General features: G+C 61.2%; 1 protein-coding gene and 1 long non-coding RNA gene across 6 annotated transcripts; one reads left to right on the forward strand and one right to left on the reverse strand.

Annotated features, from left to right (window-relative positions):
* Positions 1-107: 107 nt before the first annotated feature.
* LOC147597784 (uncharacterized) lies at positions 108-4,716 on the reverse strand. 5 transcript variants are annotated; one of them, XR_015261112.1, is made up of 3 exons: positions 4,604-4,716; positions 1,578-2,978; positions 108-1,330 (listed from the first exon to the last, which is right to left on the reverse strand). It is a non-coding gene; the product is annotated as an uncharacterized LOC147597784 (long non-coding RNA). The 5 variants fall into 5 exon arrangements; XR_015261113.1 differs by having other exon boundaries at positions 108-1,347; XR_015261115.1 differs by lacking the exon at positions 108-1,330 and having other exon boundaries at positions 1,489-2,369; positions 2,811-2,978.
* An 8,913-nt stretch (positions 4,717-13,629) lies between these two features.
* On the forward strand, positions 13,630-17,579 carry LOC104475876 (myosin light chain kinase, smooth muscle). Its single transcript, XM_086766752.1, has 10 exons — positions 13,630-13,804; positions 14,171-14,324; positions 14,708-14,798; positions 14,883-15,086; positions 15,346-15,563; positions 15,961-16,084; positions 16,163-16,315; positions 16,526-16,646; positions 16,723-16,813; positions 17,183-17,579. Exons 2-10 carry the CDS (start codon positions 14,309-14,311, stop codon positions 17,350-17,352), a joined length of 1,188 nt encoding a protein of 395 aa, XP_086622878.1. The 5' UTR covers positions 13,630-13,804; positions 14,171-14,308; the 3' UTR covers positions 17,353-17,579.
* Positions 17,580-18,515: the final 936 nt, after the last annotated feature.

Genomic DNA, 18,515 nt, shown 5'->3' on the forward strand with positions numbered 1-18,515 from the left:
CATCTGTGGTGGTTGATTAAATTAGCTGCAATTTCCCCCTTTTTGGGGTTGGTTTTTGGTTGTGTTTTTTTTTTTTTCTTTCCCCCTTTCTTCCTACTGATTTTTCAATTCTCGTCTTGCTCCGTGAGCTGAAAGAGTTATAAATACCTGGAAGAGAACAGCTCCGAAGATCATTTCTATCATGGACAGCGCTTACACCTCGCTAACGTATTAATAAGGAAAAGTCCGTTTGGTTGCCTGAAGGCTCGCTTAAACTGAACTCCGTGTCCTCCTAGGGCTGTAGGAACCCCGGGGAGTTAACTGAAATCAGGGCAAAACCCACCAAAACATACTTTGAGCTACAAGTCGGGGGTGGGGGGAACTTAAAAGTTTTGGAGCAGCCCAGGGAAAAGTTTTGGTAGTCAGCGCTCGGCCTCTGAAATGGCTGACAGGGATCGGCAGGAGGCGAAGGTGACGGCTGGTCCTTCCGTTTCCCTGCTGCTGCACCTGAGAGGGGAAGGAAAAAAAGCAGGAGAAGCTCCAGGCCAGCTGCGTGCTCTGTGGGGTTTTGTGGGGAAACAGGTAAATTAGAGGGTAAAGTAACGGGGGGGGGCGAGCCTGCTCGGGTTCAGGCTGCGGCGTAACCAGAGGCTGCAGGGCTCAGAACGGGGGGTTTGGTTAATGACATCGGGGGGCCAGGGGAGCAGCTGGGGTAACCCCCTCGGGCTGCAGCGGGGAAACCCGGCCTTCTGTGAAAAAATAGAGGGGCTGAGATTCGGGGGAAGAGGAGACGACAGAGGTGCCCCTGGCGCTGCGCTGCTCAGGGTCTGTACGAGATCGGGGGGTTAACGCGGCTGCGGGCGAGGGACTCGGCTTTAAGGCTCACGCCAGATTTTTAATGCAAGCCTGGCAAAAACCAGTCTGCTCCGGGCTGTGCACTGGCATCGATCCTTAGCTGTGGGGAGGAAAAAAAGGAAACTATTTGAGGGCTACTTGCTCAAGAGCCCGGTAGCCACCCGCGCTGCCTTCCCCTCTGCCATGACATCATCCGGCAGAGCCAGCGCCCGGTGCGGCTGCGGAGGGAGGCAGCGCCGCGCCGCCCCGAGCCAGGCCGCCAGCGAGGCACGGCGAGAGGCAACGAGTTAATCAGGCTCTTGCCGGCTGCGGAGAGCGGCACCAAACCCTGAGCCCTCCTCGTCCGTCGCAGGTGCTTCCTTCCAGCGTGTTCTCTCCCCGAACGCGCGATTCCCTCTCTGTAGCCGCGCTGCCTGTGACGGTCATTTTCCTCTGGGGCAGGACCACCGCAGGCACGAGTCTGACGGTGCTCATTCCAGCACGCAATTCTTAGCACCTGGTTACGGTGAGAAACTGAGGATCAGGAAATAACGTCAGTGAGACGAAGCACGATGGTTGTCACAGAGCCACGGCTGCTAGCAGGCTCAGCGCACCCACAGGGTTTGCCCTCTGTCTACTCACCCCAAACTTGTTACATTTAACTCCTCGGAATAAATTGTTTGATTTATCTGCAAATGCTTTAACAAATAGAACTTAAACTCCCCCCCCCCCCCCAAAGTACCGTAACAAGCAACTTCTCCTACTTTATTCTGCTCTCTGTTTTAACGAAGATGAGTCTTCACACACACCAGGCTACCCCCGATTCCCACTTCATAAGGTGTTTACGAACACATCTCCTTGCAAAGGCTCCTCTCCCGCATCCAAACCTCCTGGCAGACGTGGACTGACAGCATTCAGGGACCTCGGAAACCTCCGGTGGGATCAGGAAACTCGTGCACAGGGAGAGCTCACCCTGGAGCCAACCTCAGAGCTGGTGCGGGGGAGACGAGCTGGCCTGCAGCTCAGCTGCTGGAGGACCAAATAAAACCTTAGCGATCGCCAGAGATCAAGGTTCCGCAGCGCTGGCTGTGATGTGGTATCAAAGGGCAGCACTCAGTCCCTCCTGACAAGGCGCAGGCGCTGTCTTAGCTCGTCGAGGGCGAGTACCTCCCTGGAGGGCACGGCAGCCGTGCCTGCCAAACCTTTGAAGCACAGCCCGTCTCTCGCTGCCACCACTTTGGTGTTTCCCGCATTCTCTGTGCCAACTGGCCTTTATTCCGGCTCCGCTGGTGAGCCCAGGAATGCCGCTGGCACGGCAGCACCCCGCCGATCTCCCTGACCGGGCAGGAATCTGCCTGTCAGAGCGCGACTCGGGGGCCGAGGGGTAGGAAGAGGCTCCGCGCCGCCAGCTGCGGGAGGACAGCACCAACGCCGGCTTTGCAGCAAGCGGCCTCGCAAACACGGGGCGTAGAGGGATCCTCTTGGCTAAAGGGCTGTCAAAGTTCCTCTCCTCGCAAGGGTTTCCCACTCGCTGAGGACAGGACTGTACTTCTGTCCTGAGGAGAGGTAGAAATTATTGCACTAATGCAAAAGAAACGGGACTAAACCATCCCACCTGCGGTTACAGCCATTCTCCCTCGACGCAGGGGTAGAGCAGCGGAAGGACAGACTGGCTCCCGGAAAAACGCTGCTGGCTGCATTAAAAAAAAAAAAAAAAAAAAAAAGGAAGTGGTCCGTCCTCACAGCCCGCTAATGCCGCAACGCTAGTGCGAAACAAAACCCGAATCCTGCCCAGGGAATGTGCAGTTTGCCCTCCCTCACCCAAAGAGCCAGGACTCACCAGCGCAGCCATCGGTCCTGAACGCCGCTAAACCCGGCTCTTCGCTGTTCCAGGGGTTACAGAGCAGGGACACGGTGCTGACAACACCGCTGTCGTCCTGCCTACGACTTAACTCGCATTTAATTTCCTTAGCTTTACATTCTGAGGGTATACTTACACCACCGCTCAGGATATCCTGGTGATTCTCAAGTCGCAAGATAAGCAGCATTTTGATAAAAAAAAAAAAAAGAGGGAAATCTGCAGCACGGTGAGCCCTGCGCACAGAAGAGGTTTTACAGCGCTCGCTGATGAGGCCATCGCAAAAAGCTGGCGGCTTTTGGTCCATCTGCAACACACCAAACCCCAGCTGTTAGGATCAGGCCCTTCGTGTTCGCTCCCTTCCTGCTCCCACCCTACGACAAACCCGCTAACAACCTGCGGAGGTGCAAGGCACTTGGCTTGAACCAAGTGGAAAAAATAAAAAATTTGGCAACATCAACTTGAAATTAGATCTTCAGGTGTCGTGCGCTGGACGATAAACCTCCCAGCTTTTATAATGCAGCAGTTTATAAAAATAGGAAGCTTCAGAGTTCAGGACCTGACAAAGCAACATGGGAGTCAAAAATTGTCAGCAGAGTCCTAACAACAAAACATTTTCTTCAAGAAAAGAACACCAAGTGCATAAATGTAAAATAATCCAGTTTTTAACTGGCAGAGTCCACGTCTGACAGCGCAATCTGCACTTAAACCAGAGGCCTCCAAAATGTGTTTTACATCTAAAGCAAGTCCCGTTAATACCAGGGGATGAGCCGGCATCATCTGCCTTTCGCAGAGGGAAGAGAACGCAGCCCAGCCACTCACTTCAAGAAACTCAGTGGTAACACAACTGGGCACTCAGCCCGGGCTCACCAGCTGCCCCACGCCTCGCCGCTCATCGGGGAGCTGAACGCAGAGGCCATCAGCTCGAAAACTCCCTGGCACTGAGGAGGCTTGTTTTTTTTTTTTAAACAGGTCTTTTTTTTTTTTTTTTTTCAACTTTGCACAGGGAAAAAAAAAAAAAAACCACTCAGTTACAGCCAGAGGAGTGGCATTTATAACTCAAAGACATGGTTCGCTCCAGTTTATTATCAGCTTGAAAAGTTGCCCCTTCAGCCCTGGCAACAGGCAAACGCTTTTGTTTTCAAGTATCTGCAAGCGCCACAGCAGCAACTGCTGCCTCGGTAGACGGCAGAGGCGAGGGGAGGCCATATTAACTGCGATCCACTGGATCCGGCCAGGGAGAACCCCCTCCGGGAATCCAGCTGTGGTTCGGCTGCAACGTGTGAAACAAAGGATTAAATTCCAGGGATTATTTTTCCCCAACGCAGTGTATTACAAGGGTGTTGTGCGACAGCACAGTGGCCCACGAGCGGCTTTCAGCCTTCCCAGAGACGTGTTTCCTAACCCAAATTTCACTTTCAATATAAACCTGCGCTGTTCCTCTCCACTCCGCTCCAGCTGGGGCTCTGTCAGAAACGAGCCCTGCAACGAGCCCGGGCCGCTGCAGCCAAGCAAGGCTCCGACACAATTTAACGCGGGTTTTGCTAGAAAAATGTTACCCTACACCCCCCTAGAGTGAGGCCGGAGCCGCCTGCGAGCAGAGCCACGGCACGCAAACCCGCGGGGCCGAATGCGGGGAGGGCCGGGCCGGGCCGGGCCTCCCCCCGCCCCACCGCGCACTCAGACCCGGACGCGGCCCCGGGCCATCCCCGGCTCCAGACGAGGCGCTCCCGGCAGGGACAGGGCTCCCCCCGGCCCCGGAGCCCTGGCAGGGGCAGCAGCCGGTGGCGGGCGCGGTGCCACCGCCCACCTTAGGGCCGGCGGGGAGGCCCGCGCTCCGCTCGCGGGGAAAGGGAGGCCTGGCCGGGCCGCCCCCGCGCTGCCGGCTCGGCGCCGCGGAGGAGCCCCACCCGCCGGTGCCCAGCCGCTCACCGGCCTCGCCGCGGCGCGCCCCCCCGCCTCCGCGGTGGGCAGCGAGGCCCGGAACCGGCCTCACACAAAATGGCGGCCGCCGCTCCCCACCGCCCGCTCGGCCGCCATAGCCGGTGCCCCAGCCCTGCCGCCGTCTCGCCAATCAGACACCTCCGTACGGCTGCTCGGCGGCTTGGCGGAGCCAATGGAAATGAGAGTCGTAGAGGAAAAGGAGGGGCGCGTCGCCGCTGCGGGGGATTATGGGGGCTGTAGTCCTCTGCCACGACAGGACGACGTGGCCATGGTGGCCGCAGACTCGCTGTCCCGTGATGCCGAGCGGGGAGCGCAGCATCCGGGCGCGGCGCGTTGCCTTGGCGACGGGCTGGGCGGGGCCGTCCGGGGGCTGAGGGGGAACCCGGCCCGGGACCCTGCCCGGCCCTGCCCCCCGCCGCCCCGGAGCGGTGGGACCCGGAGCCGAGCCCTCCGCCCTGCCCGGGCTCCCCTGAGCCCCTCGGCGGGGGGCAGCGCCTCGGTTGGGCGGCCAGGGCCCACCGGGCTCCGGGGAGGAGGTTTTTACCGGGCTGGAGACACTGAGATCCGGCCCGGCCCGGCCCGGTGGCGGCCCAGGGGGCTGAGGCCTCGCTCAAGCGGCCTGCGCGGAGGGGGCCGGGCTCCGAGGGAGGGTGCCCGGCTCGAAATGGGGGTGCCCGGCTCTAGGCCCGGCTTTCTGCTTCAGCCGTCTGGTGCTTAACTCTTGAATGCCTCTCTCCTCCTTCAGCATCGCTCCGGATGGCAATTAGCCGGCACGGATCACAATTAGCCGGCACGGATCACGGTTAGCAGGCACTGATCACGGTTAGCCGGCACGGATCACGGTTAGCAGGCACGGATCATGTTTAGCAGACAGGACCCCCTGCGGGGAACGCGGCCCCTTCGGCCGGCACGGTGAGAGCCTTTATGTTGTGAAGGAGGTGACGGTTCTTGCCCCAGATTTCCTCTCTGCCCAATTCCAGCTCTGCCTCCTCCTCCCAGGGTGAGCCTGGGCTCCATCTTGGATCTCAAGGAGAGGAGCGCCCCAAAGAGCTACGGTCATGCGGAGCTTCTCCAAATGTCTCCCGCGGATTTTTCCCAAAGCCTCCATTCTTGCCTCCGGCACTGGTAACGCTCCTCGCAGGTGGCCTCGCTGGCCTCGCTGGGGCTTTCAGTCTGCAAGTACGTAAGGGAATAATGTGTATTTTAGGGATCAGGACACATAAAAGGCAAAAATAAGCAATAAATTTTGCATAAAGGCAAAAAAAAAAAAAAAAAAGTCTCTCCATACAAAGGCAGATGTCTTGGACTTCCCTTTCTCTGAGGGAAATATGGGACAGGCTGGGCCCAGGCCGTGTCCCACTGTGATTTTGGGAAGAACGATGCAGGGAATCAGCCTGTGCAGCCACCGGAAGCTTTTTGAATCAAGTTCTGCTGTTTTTTTTTCCTGGGTAAACCCCAAAATCACCCCGCACCGTGTTGTTCATCATTTTAGGGGGTTAATGGTGCTGAATATTTTCTGTGAGGGTTGGTGTTGGAAATGGTCTGGGTATTCCTGAACGGCAAAGCGGGCGGGGAGGCGTAAAATGGGGGAAATCTGGGGATTTGGGCAGGGATGAGGGAGGCAGATCCACCTCTCCCCCTCTGTCTGTCCCAGTATGACCCCGCTGTAGATTCAGGGGGCAGTGGGGGGCAGAAGCCCCCTTTGCAGAGACCCGGGGGACTGTGAAGGAGGCTGGTGACGTTGGTGCTACAGCCCTGGGGAGGGAGCCTCCTGACGTCACCCCGGGCGTGGGACTGGCTGCCCCCCAGCCCCTCTGGGACTGTCCCGGTCTCCGATGGGCACCGTGCCGGTGAGGCAGTGCCGGGCCGTGCCAGGAGGTGCAGGCAGGGCCGGCAGCCAGCGCAAGGCCTGGGCTTGCCCCGGTCTGCGGCGGTGGCGACGGCAATGGCTGACGCGGTGCCAGGGAGCAGGAGGGGCCCAGCCCACCCCTACAAGCTGGAGGACCCCCCTTTTTGGGGGGGTTCTGTGTCAGGAGTGAGGTTTCAGAAGCTGTGGCATTGACAACTGACAGACATGATGCTCCCCAGCTTGGGCAGATGGGGTTTGCCTCTCTGCCTGTCCCATTTCCCAGGATTTTGTGCCTTCAGAGGGTTGGAGCCTTATAGCAGCCGCCTCGCTCACGGGTGTCCGTGCCGTGGGACCCCCGCTCCGCTGCTCCTGCCCTTCCCTTGCCTGCTGTTGCCGGAAGCGGAGCACAAGGCAGGGACACGGAGGGGTTTGCAGGAGCAGGGCAACCGCCTGGTGTGTCGATAACCCGCTCCTCCTGTGGCGCTGAGCTTATCTATCACCCCGTCACCGTCCCGGCACAGCTGAGCCGCTCGCACACATGTGCCGAGTCAGCCAGCGCCCGGCTCCGGCCCCCTCGGCCGTGAGTGACAGCGAGGTTACCGCCTGCGGTTATTTTTTGGCCCTGGTAGCCCACGGGGTTGCCGTAAGGACCTGGAGGCCATTTCGCTTCCTTGGGTGCTCCGTGCACTGCGAAAGTGCTGATTCCCGAGCTGCCAGTGCTGGAGGTTTTTATGTTTTACAGCTCCAGATTGACACCCTCCCCCCCATATTTGGGCGTTTTCCAGCCGTGTTTTGGCCTCCTCCACGCCCCGGAGTCTCCGGCTGAGCATGAGCAGCCGGGTCTGGGTGCAGCCATCGCCCTGCCTGCCACCCATGGGTCCTCCCACCTTTCACAGCACCTGAAAGCCCAGGTGCTGCGACCCTTTCTGCACCTCTCAAGAATATTTTTGGGACATCAGATATTTATACAACCCTCCTCTTGCAGAATTGGCCTCCCGCAGGACGGCTGGGTTTGCCCCCAGCCCCCGGGCGGGGTTCGCAGGGGGGAGAAGTGCCTCAGGCTGGGTTTAAACCGGTGCCATGAGAGGTTCGCTCCTTCTAGAGCAGTTTTGGGTCAGGATTTGCAGTCGGAGCAGGGTTTATCACGCTGTAGCCCCGGGGTAGCGCTGCCCCGCATGAAGCAGGGCGGCTGCTGGGCTGGATGGGGCAGGGAGCTGCTTGTTGGGACCAGCCTGAGCTTGAGCAAAACCTTCAGCGGCTGGGGCAGAGGTGGAGCGGAGGGAGCCCAGTGCTGGCGACTGAGGCCCTGGCAACCCCAGACGCGGCCCCAAGCCCAGGCCCAGCTCCCAAACCACGACACTCTCCCAGCATCGGTGCAGGAAAATGGGTGCTGTGAGCAGCGCCGTGGCTGGGGAGCCAGTGGCGTGGTGGGGACACCGCTGCTGGATGCCCTGGGGAGCCCTTGGGTGCCCTCACAGCCCGCGGTGCTGGCCCCAGGGCACCCGAAAGCCCAGCCTGTAACCCCGCTGGCACCGTGTGTGGTTTGCTTTACTCAGCTTCTCTCTTCAGGCTGAAGCTGATGTGAAATGTCCGCCAGCACCGCTGTCACACCCGCCTCCTGCAGCCACGGGCACCCAGCGCTCAGCACCCAATGCCCAGCTCCCAGCACCCAGGACCCCGCTCCCCAGCGTCCCAGTGTCCCAGCTCCTGGTGCCCAGCACCTAGCTACCGGCACCCATATCCCAGCTCCCCGTCTCACAGCATCCATCACCCAGCACACCAGTCTCCAGCGTCCAAGCACGCCCAGCACCCAACTCCTCCGTGCTCAGCTCCCAGCACCCATCTCCCCGACACCCGTCTCCCAGTACCAATCTCCCAAACAACGCAGTTACCGGCATCCCAGCACTCCCAGCACCCGTCTCGCAGCATCCCAACACCCCAGCATTCAGTTCCCAACACCCAACTAGCCAGCACCCATCTCCCAACACTCTGCTCCCCAGCACCCAGCTCCCGTTTCCGCAGTGCCGATGCCTCAGCACCCATCTCCCCAACACCCATATTGCAGTACCCAGCTCCCAACTCTCCATCTCCCAGCACTCCCATCATCTCCCAGGATCCACCTCCATGACCTGGTTACCCAGGTCCTGGAGAAGGCTGAGGTACTCAACAGCTCTTTTGCCTCAGTCTTCTCCAGCTGCATTGCATCACGCAAGTCGCAGAAGGCAAAGGCCAGGACTGGGAGAATGAAGAACCGCCCACTGTAGTGGAAGCTGAGGTTGGTGACCATCTGAGGAACCTGAAGGTGCACAAGTCCATGGGACCTGATGAGATCCATCCGCGGGTCCTGAGGGAACTGGCAGATGAAGTTGCCAAGCCACTGGCTATCGTATTTGAGAAGTCGTGGCAGTCTGGTGAGGTTCTCACTGACTGGAAAAGGGGAGACATAACCCCCATTTTTAAAAAGGGGAATAAGGAAGACCCCCAGGCAACTCCAGGCCGGTCAGCCTCACCTCTGTGCCTGGCAAGGTCATGGAGCAGATTCTCCTGGAAACCATGCTAAGTCACATGGATAGCAAGGAGGTGATTGGTGACAGCCAACATGGCTTCACCAAGGGCAGATCATGCCTGACTGACTTGGTGGCCTTTTGTGACAGGGTGACGGCATCGGTGGACAAGGGACGAGCAATGGATGTCATCTACCTGGACTTGTGCAAAGCTTTTGGCACTGTCCCACACAACATCCCTGTCTCTAAACTGGGGAGACATGGGTTTGATGGACGGACCATCAGCCACGTGTTTAAAATAAAGGGCAGCAGATTCAGACTGGACATCAGGAAAATTTTTCGCCAGTGAGGGTGGTGGGACAGCGGAAGGGTCCTCAACCACTGGGGCGGTGGATGCCCCATCCCTGGAAACGTTCCAGGCCAGGTTGGCCGGGGCTCTGAGCAACCTGATCGGGTTGGAGATGTCCCTGCTCCTGGCAGGGGGTTGGGCTGGGTGGGCGTTACGGTCCTTTCCCCCCCAAACCGGTCCGCGATGCCCCAGCGCCCACCTCCCCCCGCCCCCACCCTCTCCCAGCCCCTGCCGCGCGTGGCCCCGCCCACCGCCCCGCACGCAGTCATGGCCCCGCCCACTGCGTTGCGCCACGGCCTGGCCCCGCCCCAGCCCCCGAGACCCCGCTCGCGCCGGCGCTGCCCCCGCTCTGCGCTGCTGTCTCTGCGCGTGCGCAGTGGGTCCCGCCCGCGGGCGGCGCGGTCGGTCGGTGGCTCGGGGCGGAGCCCCCCACGCGTGTCCCCTCGTGTCCCGCGTCCCTTACGTGCGCCCGTGTCCCCTGGGGCCTCCGCGTGCCTCCAGGTCCCGTCCCCTGTGCGTCCCCGTGCCCGCCTGGGTGTCCCCGTGTCCCCTGGGCCCCCACGTGTCCCTGGGTGCCCCCCAGGTCCCCCAAGGCCCTCCCCCCGTGTCCCCCCCACATGTCCCCGTGTCCCCTCTGTGCCCTGTCGTATCCCTCCGTGTGCCTCCGTGTCCCCAGGTGCCCCCGGACCTGCCCAGGTCCCCTGTGGCTTCCCTGTGTCCCCATCTCCGGTGCCCCCAGCGTGCCCCCTGTGTCCCTCCTGTGCCCCCCATGTCTTTGTCCCGCCATCAGCCCCCTATGGCCCCTGTGTGCCCTTGCGGCTCCCACGTCCCCCCATCCCAGTGTCCCCCACCTCTCCTGCGTCCCCTCCATGTTCCCCTGGTCCCCCTCACGACGGCCTCTGAGTCCCTGCCTCTGTCCCCAATGTCCAACATGTCCCCACATGTCCTCTCCCCGTCCCTCCCACGTCCCACATGTCCTCGTGTCCTCCATGTGTCCCTGCCATCTCCCACATGTCCCCGTGTCCTCCATGTCCCCCATGTCCCCTGGAACCCCATGTCCCAGATGTCCTCATGTCCTCCATGTGTCCTTGTGTCCCCTCCATGTCCCCATGTCCTTCTTGTGCCCCCACATCCCCTCAACTCCGTCTCCCACATGTCCTTATGTCCTCCTCCATGTCCCCCTGTGTCCCCTCCATGTCCCACATGCCCCTATGTCCTCCACACATCCCCACGTCATCTGTGCATCCCATGTCCCACATGTCCCCGTGTCCTCCCATGTCCCCTGTACACCCCATGTCCGGCATGTCCCCATGTCCTCCATGTGTCCCGATGTCCCACCCATATCCTCCGTGTTTGCCCGTGTCCCCCACATGTCTCCGTGCCCCGTCTTCCCCCAGTGTCCTCCATGTGCCCCCACATCCCCTGTGTCCCCCGGGTCCTCTGTGTCCTCCATGTCCTACACGCAGCCATTTCCCCGTGTCCTCTGCATTGCCACGTCACCCGTGTCCCCAGGCGCACACACTGAGGGCTGTGGGGTCTGTCCCCCCCCGGGGTCATCAGTCCCATCCCTCAGGGACAAAGGGATCGTGGACAGACGGACGCCTGGATCCAGGACCCAGTGAGGTGACCTCGTCCCCCCACCCAAGCCACGCTGTCACCCGGCGTCAAGGTCCAGCGGCTGAACCCTGCGGCCACACCGTTTATTGTAGGGCCTACAGAAAAGCAGAGGCAGCTAAATCTGCCCAGCACCCCGCACAAAGGGGGCCTGACTCAGCCCAAAGGCTGGGGGGCTCCGCGGGGGGGTTGGGGTGAAGCGGGGGGTCTGGTGGGGCACCCCGTGGGGAGGATGAGGGGGTTTGGGATGGGGGGGTCATCTGGAAATCCCCTCCTGGCTTTACCTCCCTCCAGGTTGATGGGGGTGACTTGATCACCCAAGGGGGAACCCATGGGTGCCTGGGCATGAGCACTAACGATTAATTAATACTTTCTATTAATAAATTTGATTAAATAATTCATTTTATAATGCACAAGTAGAGGATGTCTATGGCAGGTAACGCACTGCCAGCCGTTTCGGACGGGCCACCTGCCCAAACCTGGAAGCAAAGGTAGAAGATGGGATGGGTGGCAGTTAAACGAAGCGCTGTCAGTAACGAGGTTCGTTTGGAAGGCTGGAAAATACCGCAGAACCAATGGATCTGCTCATCCGTCCCTGGACCGGCTCGTTTGCCCTCGCTTCTCAAAATCCTTCTGGCTTTTCCCACTTTTTGTTTTAAACTCCTGGGGATGCTCTTGTAGATAAGATTTTAGGGGAAATTTGGTTTATTGCTTGAAAATGTAACACTGAGCTTACACGGGCTCGGGGGAGGCTGAGCAGGGCTCTGCTCCCGTGGGAATTAAGGGCTGGGAGCAGGATAACCAGGGGTGCTGCAGGCAGAGGGATGGGAATGGGGATGGCCGTGCTGGCCCAGCCCGGCACTTGGCCCTGAGCCGCTTCTTATCCTCATCGGATGCCAGGAAAAAAACCATCTCTATGTCCGTCGGTGGCAAGGAGCCGAGTCTGGCTGATGCCCGGGGTGGTGGCCCGTCAGTGTGCGGGGTCACCAGGTGCCTCATGGCATCCCCGGGGACTCCGGCGCAGTGTCACGGCGTTGTCCCGCGGCTGCGACTCCATCCCGGCTAGTCTTAGAGGACTGGGACAGGGGTGGGAAGCAGCTCCTGAGGGATTCACCCTCCGGCCGAGTGCTGGATCCCAGCACGTCCTCGCGGGGATGACGAGTGCAGCCACCCCTCCGCAGATCCCCCCCAGGCCCCAAATTTTTTTTCCTGGCCTTTTTCTGCTCATTTTTGCTGGGGACGAGCATCGGGCCAACACTGACATCAAGTGGCTGCTGGGATCCCTCGCACGCCTGGGCCCCATCCTGCCTCTCCCTGTACTGGGAGCAGCCCAGCGTCACCCCCGTGGCCCTGTCCCACCCCGGCGAGGGGCTCGGAGCCAAGCGGGGTCGGGGGGCTGCAGCCGGCGATGCTGGATGCCAGCAGGGTTGGGTCTCCATCGCCCCTCGCCGTGCAGGCAGGATGCGGCCAGCCCTGCTCCGTCGTCACCCCACTGCCTGTCCCTAGCCAGGCCACCACCGTGTCCTACCGCTGTCCCCGGCGTCCCCGGCCTCGGCAGTCGATATCCCAGCGGGGCCCAGCCAAGCGCTGCCGACATCGCCGAGCCGGGATTGTCGGCCTCATCCCTCACCCACAGGGACCCCCAACCCCCGGCCACGGCATCCCCCATCCCACAGCCCTGCCCCACTGGTGACGAGGTCACGGGGACAGTCGAGCAGCGAGGCGGCGGTGGCCCTGCCGCTGCGCCGGCGCTGGGGACGCTTGGCCCTGACACCCCGCCCGTGGACTTTGTGACGAGCGTGGGAGCGGCGGCGGTGACAAGCCTGCCGGCGCTGGCAGAGCCCCAGCTGACCCACGAGACCCCGCGCCGGACCCGCAGGTAACACTGGGGTGATGTCCCCTCCGCTTGGGGTGTGGGGGGATGCTGTGACACGGGGCTCTTTGAGGAGGGGGGACAGATCCCCCCATGGTGCCACTGCCCCATCCCTGAGTCTGGAGGCACCGCTGGGAATAAATCACAGGGTTATTCCCATTTTAAAGGGGGAAACTGAGGCACGGCAACTTGCTGCATGCCAGAGCAGTCACACAGTCCCGCTTTTGGGGGAGAAAGGCTGGAAAACAACATTTTCCCCCCAAACTGCCGAGCTCAGAGGCCCGGGGAAGTTTTGCGATGCTCCGTTCACCTTCATCGCGGTTTCCCTGAGCGCAGAGCCCAGCTCGCGTGCGGAAGCCTGCGGCCCAGGCTGGGTTTTGGGGAGCGCGGTGGCTCCAGCAGAACGTTGCTGTAGGTGGAGCTGGGAACAGGGGAGCAGGTGTGGGCGCTCAGCCCCTCTGCGGGAACCCACCCGTGGGTGTGGACGGGGGCGCAGGTGTGCCTGGGGCTGGGCTGCCGGTGCCTTTATCCCCCGAGAGGCTGCAAGGCCTGGATGCCAGGAGGGCTGAGCTCTGCATCCAGGTAATGAGGTGTGTTAGGTCTCTGCAGGCCCCTCCCTGGGGATTTCTCTGGCTGAGATCCCTGTGCTGCTGACCTGTGACGTTGTGGGGTGTCAGGGGTTTGGGACTGCTGTGCTGGGCAGGGTTTGGGGAGGGCTCAGTGGTGATGTGGGTAGTTGTTTATCTCCCAAGTCCGGAAACTCTCCACTGGGAAGGAAAAGGGAGGGGAGCGCTGGGGCTGTTCCCAGCACCAGAGTGGGAGAGATGCTCCCGCCTGTGCCCGCAGACAGCACCAGCAAATCCCCATCCGCGTGGTCCCAGCTCCTCAACCCCCGGTGTTGCCCCTTCCTACCCCCCAGGTCTGTGGCGGCTCCGCAGTGACCGGGAAGGATCAGAGACCTGCTGGTGGCCTGGGACAGGACGGGACCAGACGGTGACAGGTGGGTGCTGCGACTCTTGGGTTGGGGTTCGTGTGCCCAGCACCCTTGGGTCATCGCGCTGTCCTCCCAACCTTCACATGGGTGAAGCGGGGAGGGGACCTGCGCAAGGAAACACGTCCTTTGCCCTAGAAATGTGGCTTTTCCTGGGGATTTCCTGCCTGAGGCAAGACGGGACATGAGGAAAACCAGCGGCTCTGAACCTCAGGTGCTGCTGGAAAGAGGTTGTCCCCACAGGAGATGGGACCTTGCTTTAAAACGGGGTTTGGCTCCTCGCTGGGTCCCTTTGGGTCAATTGAGACGTCAGCTCTCAGGTAGGATGGGGCGTGCAGGTGGAGGTGAGGAGATGTCGGTGGTCTCTCATGGCAGGGGAGCAGCTGCAGCGGACGTGTGGGTATCACCTGCCCCTGCACCCCCACCCCAGTGCAGGGCTGCCGGGAGCCTCGGGGCTGCATCCAGCGCCCATCCTGACTGTGCCAGCGCCCAGTGAGAGCTGGTGGCACCACCATGTCCCAGGCAGAAGGTATGGCTGAGCCCTCGGTCTGCCCGGGGAGGGGTGTGGGCTTTGCACGAGGACCCCAGTGCTGGTGTGACAGCCCTCCCCCCCCAAATCAGCACCAGTCTCCATCTCATCCTGTTTAACAGCCCCATTTTGTTTGGATTTTTGATCCTAAAAGCCCCTTTTGCCCCAAACCCTGATTTGCAGGGTGCTGGGCTGCTCCGGGACCTCCTGTAGCAGCAGCCATGTCCCCCCCCAGGTCCCATCCACACCACGTGGGGAGGGTGGTCGGACCTGGATGAAGCTGGGGTGGGGGGGCACAGAAATAAGCGCTGGAGGGGAAGCGCAGGCAGCTGGTCCCCAAAACATGAGGGACCTATGCATGGACCCTGCTCCATCCCTGCCAGGAGGTGAGGGAACCTTTGAATACTGCGATGTGGTGGTCAACAGCCAGGATAAGGTTTCGGATGTGTACATGCAGCTGGAGAAGCTGGGAGAGTAAGTGAGGGTCCCGTGTCCCCATGGGTGGGATGCAGGGTGGTGATGATGGCTCCTCCAACCCTCATCCTCGCTCTGTTCCAGGGGAAAATTTGGGACAGTGTACCGGCTGCAGGAAAAAGGCACCGGCAAAATCCGTGCTGGGAAGTATTTCCGGACGCGGACGGCTAAAGAGAAGCAGGTGGCCCAGGCCGAGGTGGAGCTAATGAACTTGCTGCATCACCCACGTCTTGTGCAGTGCCTTGCTGCCTTCCAGGGCCCCGCTGAGCTGGTGATGGTGATGGAGTAGTGAGTCGGGGGGCAGAGTCAAGTTTTGGGGTGGTGGGCACAGTGCTGGACCCTGCAAGGAAGAGTATTGAAGGTGGGGAGGGGTCCCTGACCCGTGGGGTGCTGACATGGGGCGTAGGATGGATGGGGAACCTGCAGGCCCTGGAGGTACAGGTGGTGAGAAGCTCCCGGAGCGCTGAGTCTGGGTTCCCCTGTGGGGCTTTTCCTCCTTGGGTTGCGTAGACCCCAGCAAGGTCCCCAGCGCGTTGTCCTCCCGCAGCGTGGCAGGCGGGGAGCTCTTTGAGCGCATCGTGGACGATGACTTTGAGCACACGGAGCCCAGCAGTGCCCAGTACATGCGGCAGATCCTGGAGGGCCTGCAGTTCATGCACGGCCAGGCCGTCGTCCACCTCGACCTCAAACCTGAGAACATTGTCTGTGTCAGCCCTGGCAGCCACTGGCTCAAGATCATCGACTTCGGCTTGGCGCGGAAGCTGGGTGAGTGAGGAGGGGGGTCCTGGCGGACTGGGGCAGGGACTGTCACTGTCACAGGGACATGATCAGCAAGGACCTTGACATCCTCCTGCCCACACCTTTGGGATGGGCGGCCCTGTGGCACCAGATCAGGGCCCTTCCTCACGAACATAAGATGCTCTGGGGAAACCTGCATGGCCCCAACCCTGTCTCTGAGGTGGGGACCCCCAAAACCCCTTCCCCTGTGGGTGTCCAGCACCCAGAGATGCTCTAGATCACCAAGACCTGCAATGGGTCCTGGAGGGGAGCAGCTCCACCTGGATGCAGGGACTCATCCACCCAGCATGAGCTGGGACGTGGCTAGGCTCCCCAGGGAGATCCTGGCTGGAGACCAGCCCCGTGGTCTCCATCTTCTCCGCAGCTCCAGGCACCCCTGTGAAGGTGTTGCACGGCACCCCTGAGTTCATGGCCCCAGAAGTGGTTGCTTTTGAACCTGTGGGCTTCTCCACGGACATGTGGAGCGTTGGTGTCATCTGCTACATCCTGTGAGTGGCCTCCTGGGGACAGCAGGTCGGGCTGGAGGGGGCTGAGCTGTCACTGATGTCTGCACGTCGCGTCTCCAGGCTGAGCGGGGAGTCCCCCTTCCAGGGGAATGATGACATGGAGACGTTGAGCAACATTACGGCTGCCCGGTGGGACTTTGAGGAGGAGACCTTCTCGGAGATCTCCCAGCAAGCCAAGGACTTCATCAGCCAACTGTTGCAGAAGGACCCCAGGTAGGACACCCCCCCATGCTGCGGGGATGGCTGCGGGGTGCATCCCCATGGTCGGAGCTGGAGCTGGGCTGGGGTTTGGGGTGCCAAGGTGGTGATGGGGGAAAGCACTCAGTGCACTTGGTAGAGGGGATGCTCCATGGGGTCATGCCAGCTGCCAAGGGTCTGGTGGTGGTGCAGTCCTCCCCCCATGACCGTGCCGTCTGCCCCCAGCTGCCGCCTCTCCAGCACGGGGGCTCTGCTGCACCCCTGGCTGCAGCAGCTCCAGCCCAGCAGCATGAAGGTGCTGTCAAAGGAGAGGATCAAGCAGTTCCTGACGCGTCGGAAGTGGCAGGTACCCGGGGGGATGGTGAGGACGTGGGGATGGGGATGGCTCTGGTGGGGCTCAGCACTGCTCCTCTCCTCTCCAGAAAACAGGCAAAGCCCTGCTGGCCCTCAACAGGTTGACCTTGCTGTCGCAGAGCCCGGAGAGGAAAGCATCAGAGGCTCAGGATGAGGAAGGTGATGGTCCCTGAAGCGTCGTCCCCAATGCAGCCCATCAACCCCTTCTCTCTGCCCTGCCACTCATGCTCCCAGGGTAGCTTCTCCCACCTTTGTGCCAACCTGCCCTGGTGCCACCAAATGCCTGGCCACATCCCCAGTGTGGTACTGCTGCTCTGGCTTCAGTGGCCCAAGGTCCCCCCCATCCTCATCCCTGAGGGGCCACCTCTGATGCAGCCTTGGAGCAGGCGCATCCCGCTCTTTGGGGCTGGGATCTGTATGTGACCAGATCTGATCCCCACGGGACCTGGCCCGCGTGTCACACGTGTCCCTCCGGCAGAGGAACGGGGTTGAACCCGGCCATCTCCTCACTGTTCCATCTGCCTGCAGACCTGGGCTCTAGCCCGGAGGAGGACCAAGCCTCCGGGTCTCTGCCCCAACGAGGACCCAGCTTCTCAGAGCTGCTGCTGGCCCCAGAGGATGAGGACGGTGGGAGCGCTGCGGCCGCAGGGGAGGCGGAGAGCAGCGTGGCTGTGCCACTGCAGCCCCGGGCCACCTAGAGCAGCCGGTGAGAGAGGAGCGGGGAGTGACGGGGATGAAACCTCCTCGCACGACGACCCGGCCAGCCTGGGGCAGGCTCAGACCCAGGGCTCCTCTCCTGCCGGTGAGCTCTGGGGTCCCACCGTGTCCCTGTGCTGGTTGGGGACAGCCCTGCCCGCTGTTCCCAGCGAGGAACCAGAGCTGTCTGTGTGGCCATGTCACCAATAAAGAACCAAGGATTTCTGCACTCCCTGTGCCCCTTCTTCCTCAAAATTCACTGGGAGGGGTGGGAAAGAGCTGCCCAAGCTGTGCCCCACTTTAGGAACTGGCACCAGGCTCTCCCCCTACCTGGGCCACCACCCTTGTCTTCTCCAGGAGGGATGCTGGCCCTGGGGACAGGGACTGAGTAGGGGCGGCTCTAGCTGCAGCCCTTGGTGTCCCTTGTTCGGAGGAGTCTTCCCGTGTCGTTGAGGGGGGCTGGCATCCTGTCCTGAGCCCACAGGCACGAGGAGCCAGGATGAGCCCATCTCCATTTCTGGGCCAACTGTGGTACCAGCCAAGCTGGAGGGGGCTCAGAAATTGCCCTGTGGCCTCCAACCTCCTCCTACGGAGGCGATTTGGGCAGAAACCAGGGTTTGGGAACCCCTCTCCTTCAACATGAAGTGCAGACCCCTGCCCTTGGGGAAGGACAGCCCCAGGCACCCGTATGTGCTGGGGGACAACCAGCTGGGAAGGAGCTTGGCAGAAATGGACCTGGGCATCCTGGTGGACCCCAGGTTGACCATGAACCAGCGATGTGCCCTTTGCTGCAAAGAGGGTGACTGGTGTCCTGGGCTGTGTTAGACAAGGTCTTGCCAGCAGGTGGAGGTGGTCCTTCCCTCTACCCAGCACTGCTGAGGCTGGAGGACTGTGTCCTGTTCTGGGCTCCCCTGTACAAGAGAGACAGGGACGTACCAGAAAGTGTGGTGGAGGGACGGGAGCACCTCACCTGTGAGGAACAGCTGAGGGAGCTGGGACAGTTCAGCCTGGAGAAGAGCTTGAGGCTCTCCAAGGGCCATCTCACCCAGGTCTATAAACACCTGGAGGGAGGGTGCAGAGACAATGGAGCCAGGCTCTTCTCCATAGTGCCCACTGACAGGACCAGAGGCCATGGGCCATGGGAAGTTCCATGTGAACCTCAGGA

This window comes from Chlamydotis macqueenii, chromosome 25 (genome assembly GCF_036417535.1).
Source record: "Chlamydotis macqueenii isolate bChlMac1 chromosome 25, bChlMac1.mat, whole genome shotgun sequence".
Lineage (NCBI taxonomy): Eukaryota > Metazoa > Chordata > Aves > Otidiformes > Otididae > Chlamydotis > Chlamydotis macqueenii.

Bases quoted from the DNA above. Each gene is read 5' to 3' on its own strand.
- LOC104475876 (XM_086766752.1), top strand. The intron at 15,564-15,960 runs GTGAGTGAGGAG...TCTTCTCCGCAG, and splicing joins CGGCTTGGCGCGGAAGCTGG to CTCCAGGCACCCCTGTGAAG. The intron at 16,814-17,182 runs GTGATGGTCCCT...ATCTGCCTGCAG, and splicing joins AGAGGCTCAGGATGAGGAAG to ACCTGGGCTCTAGCCCGGAG.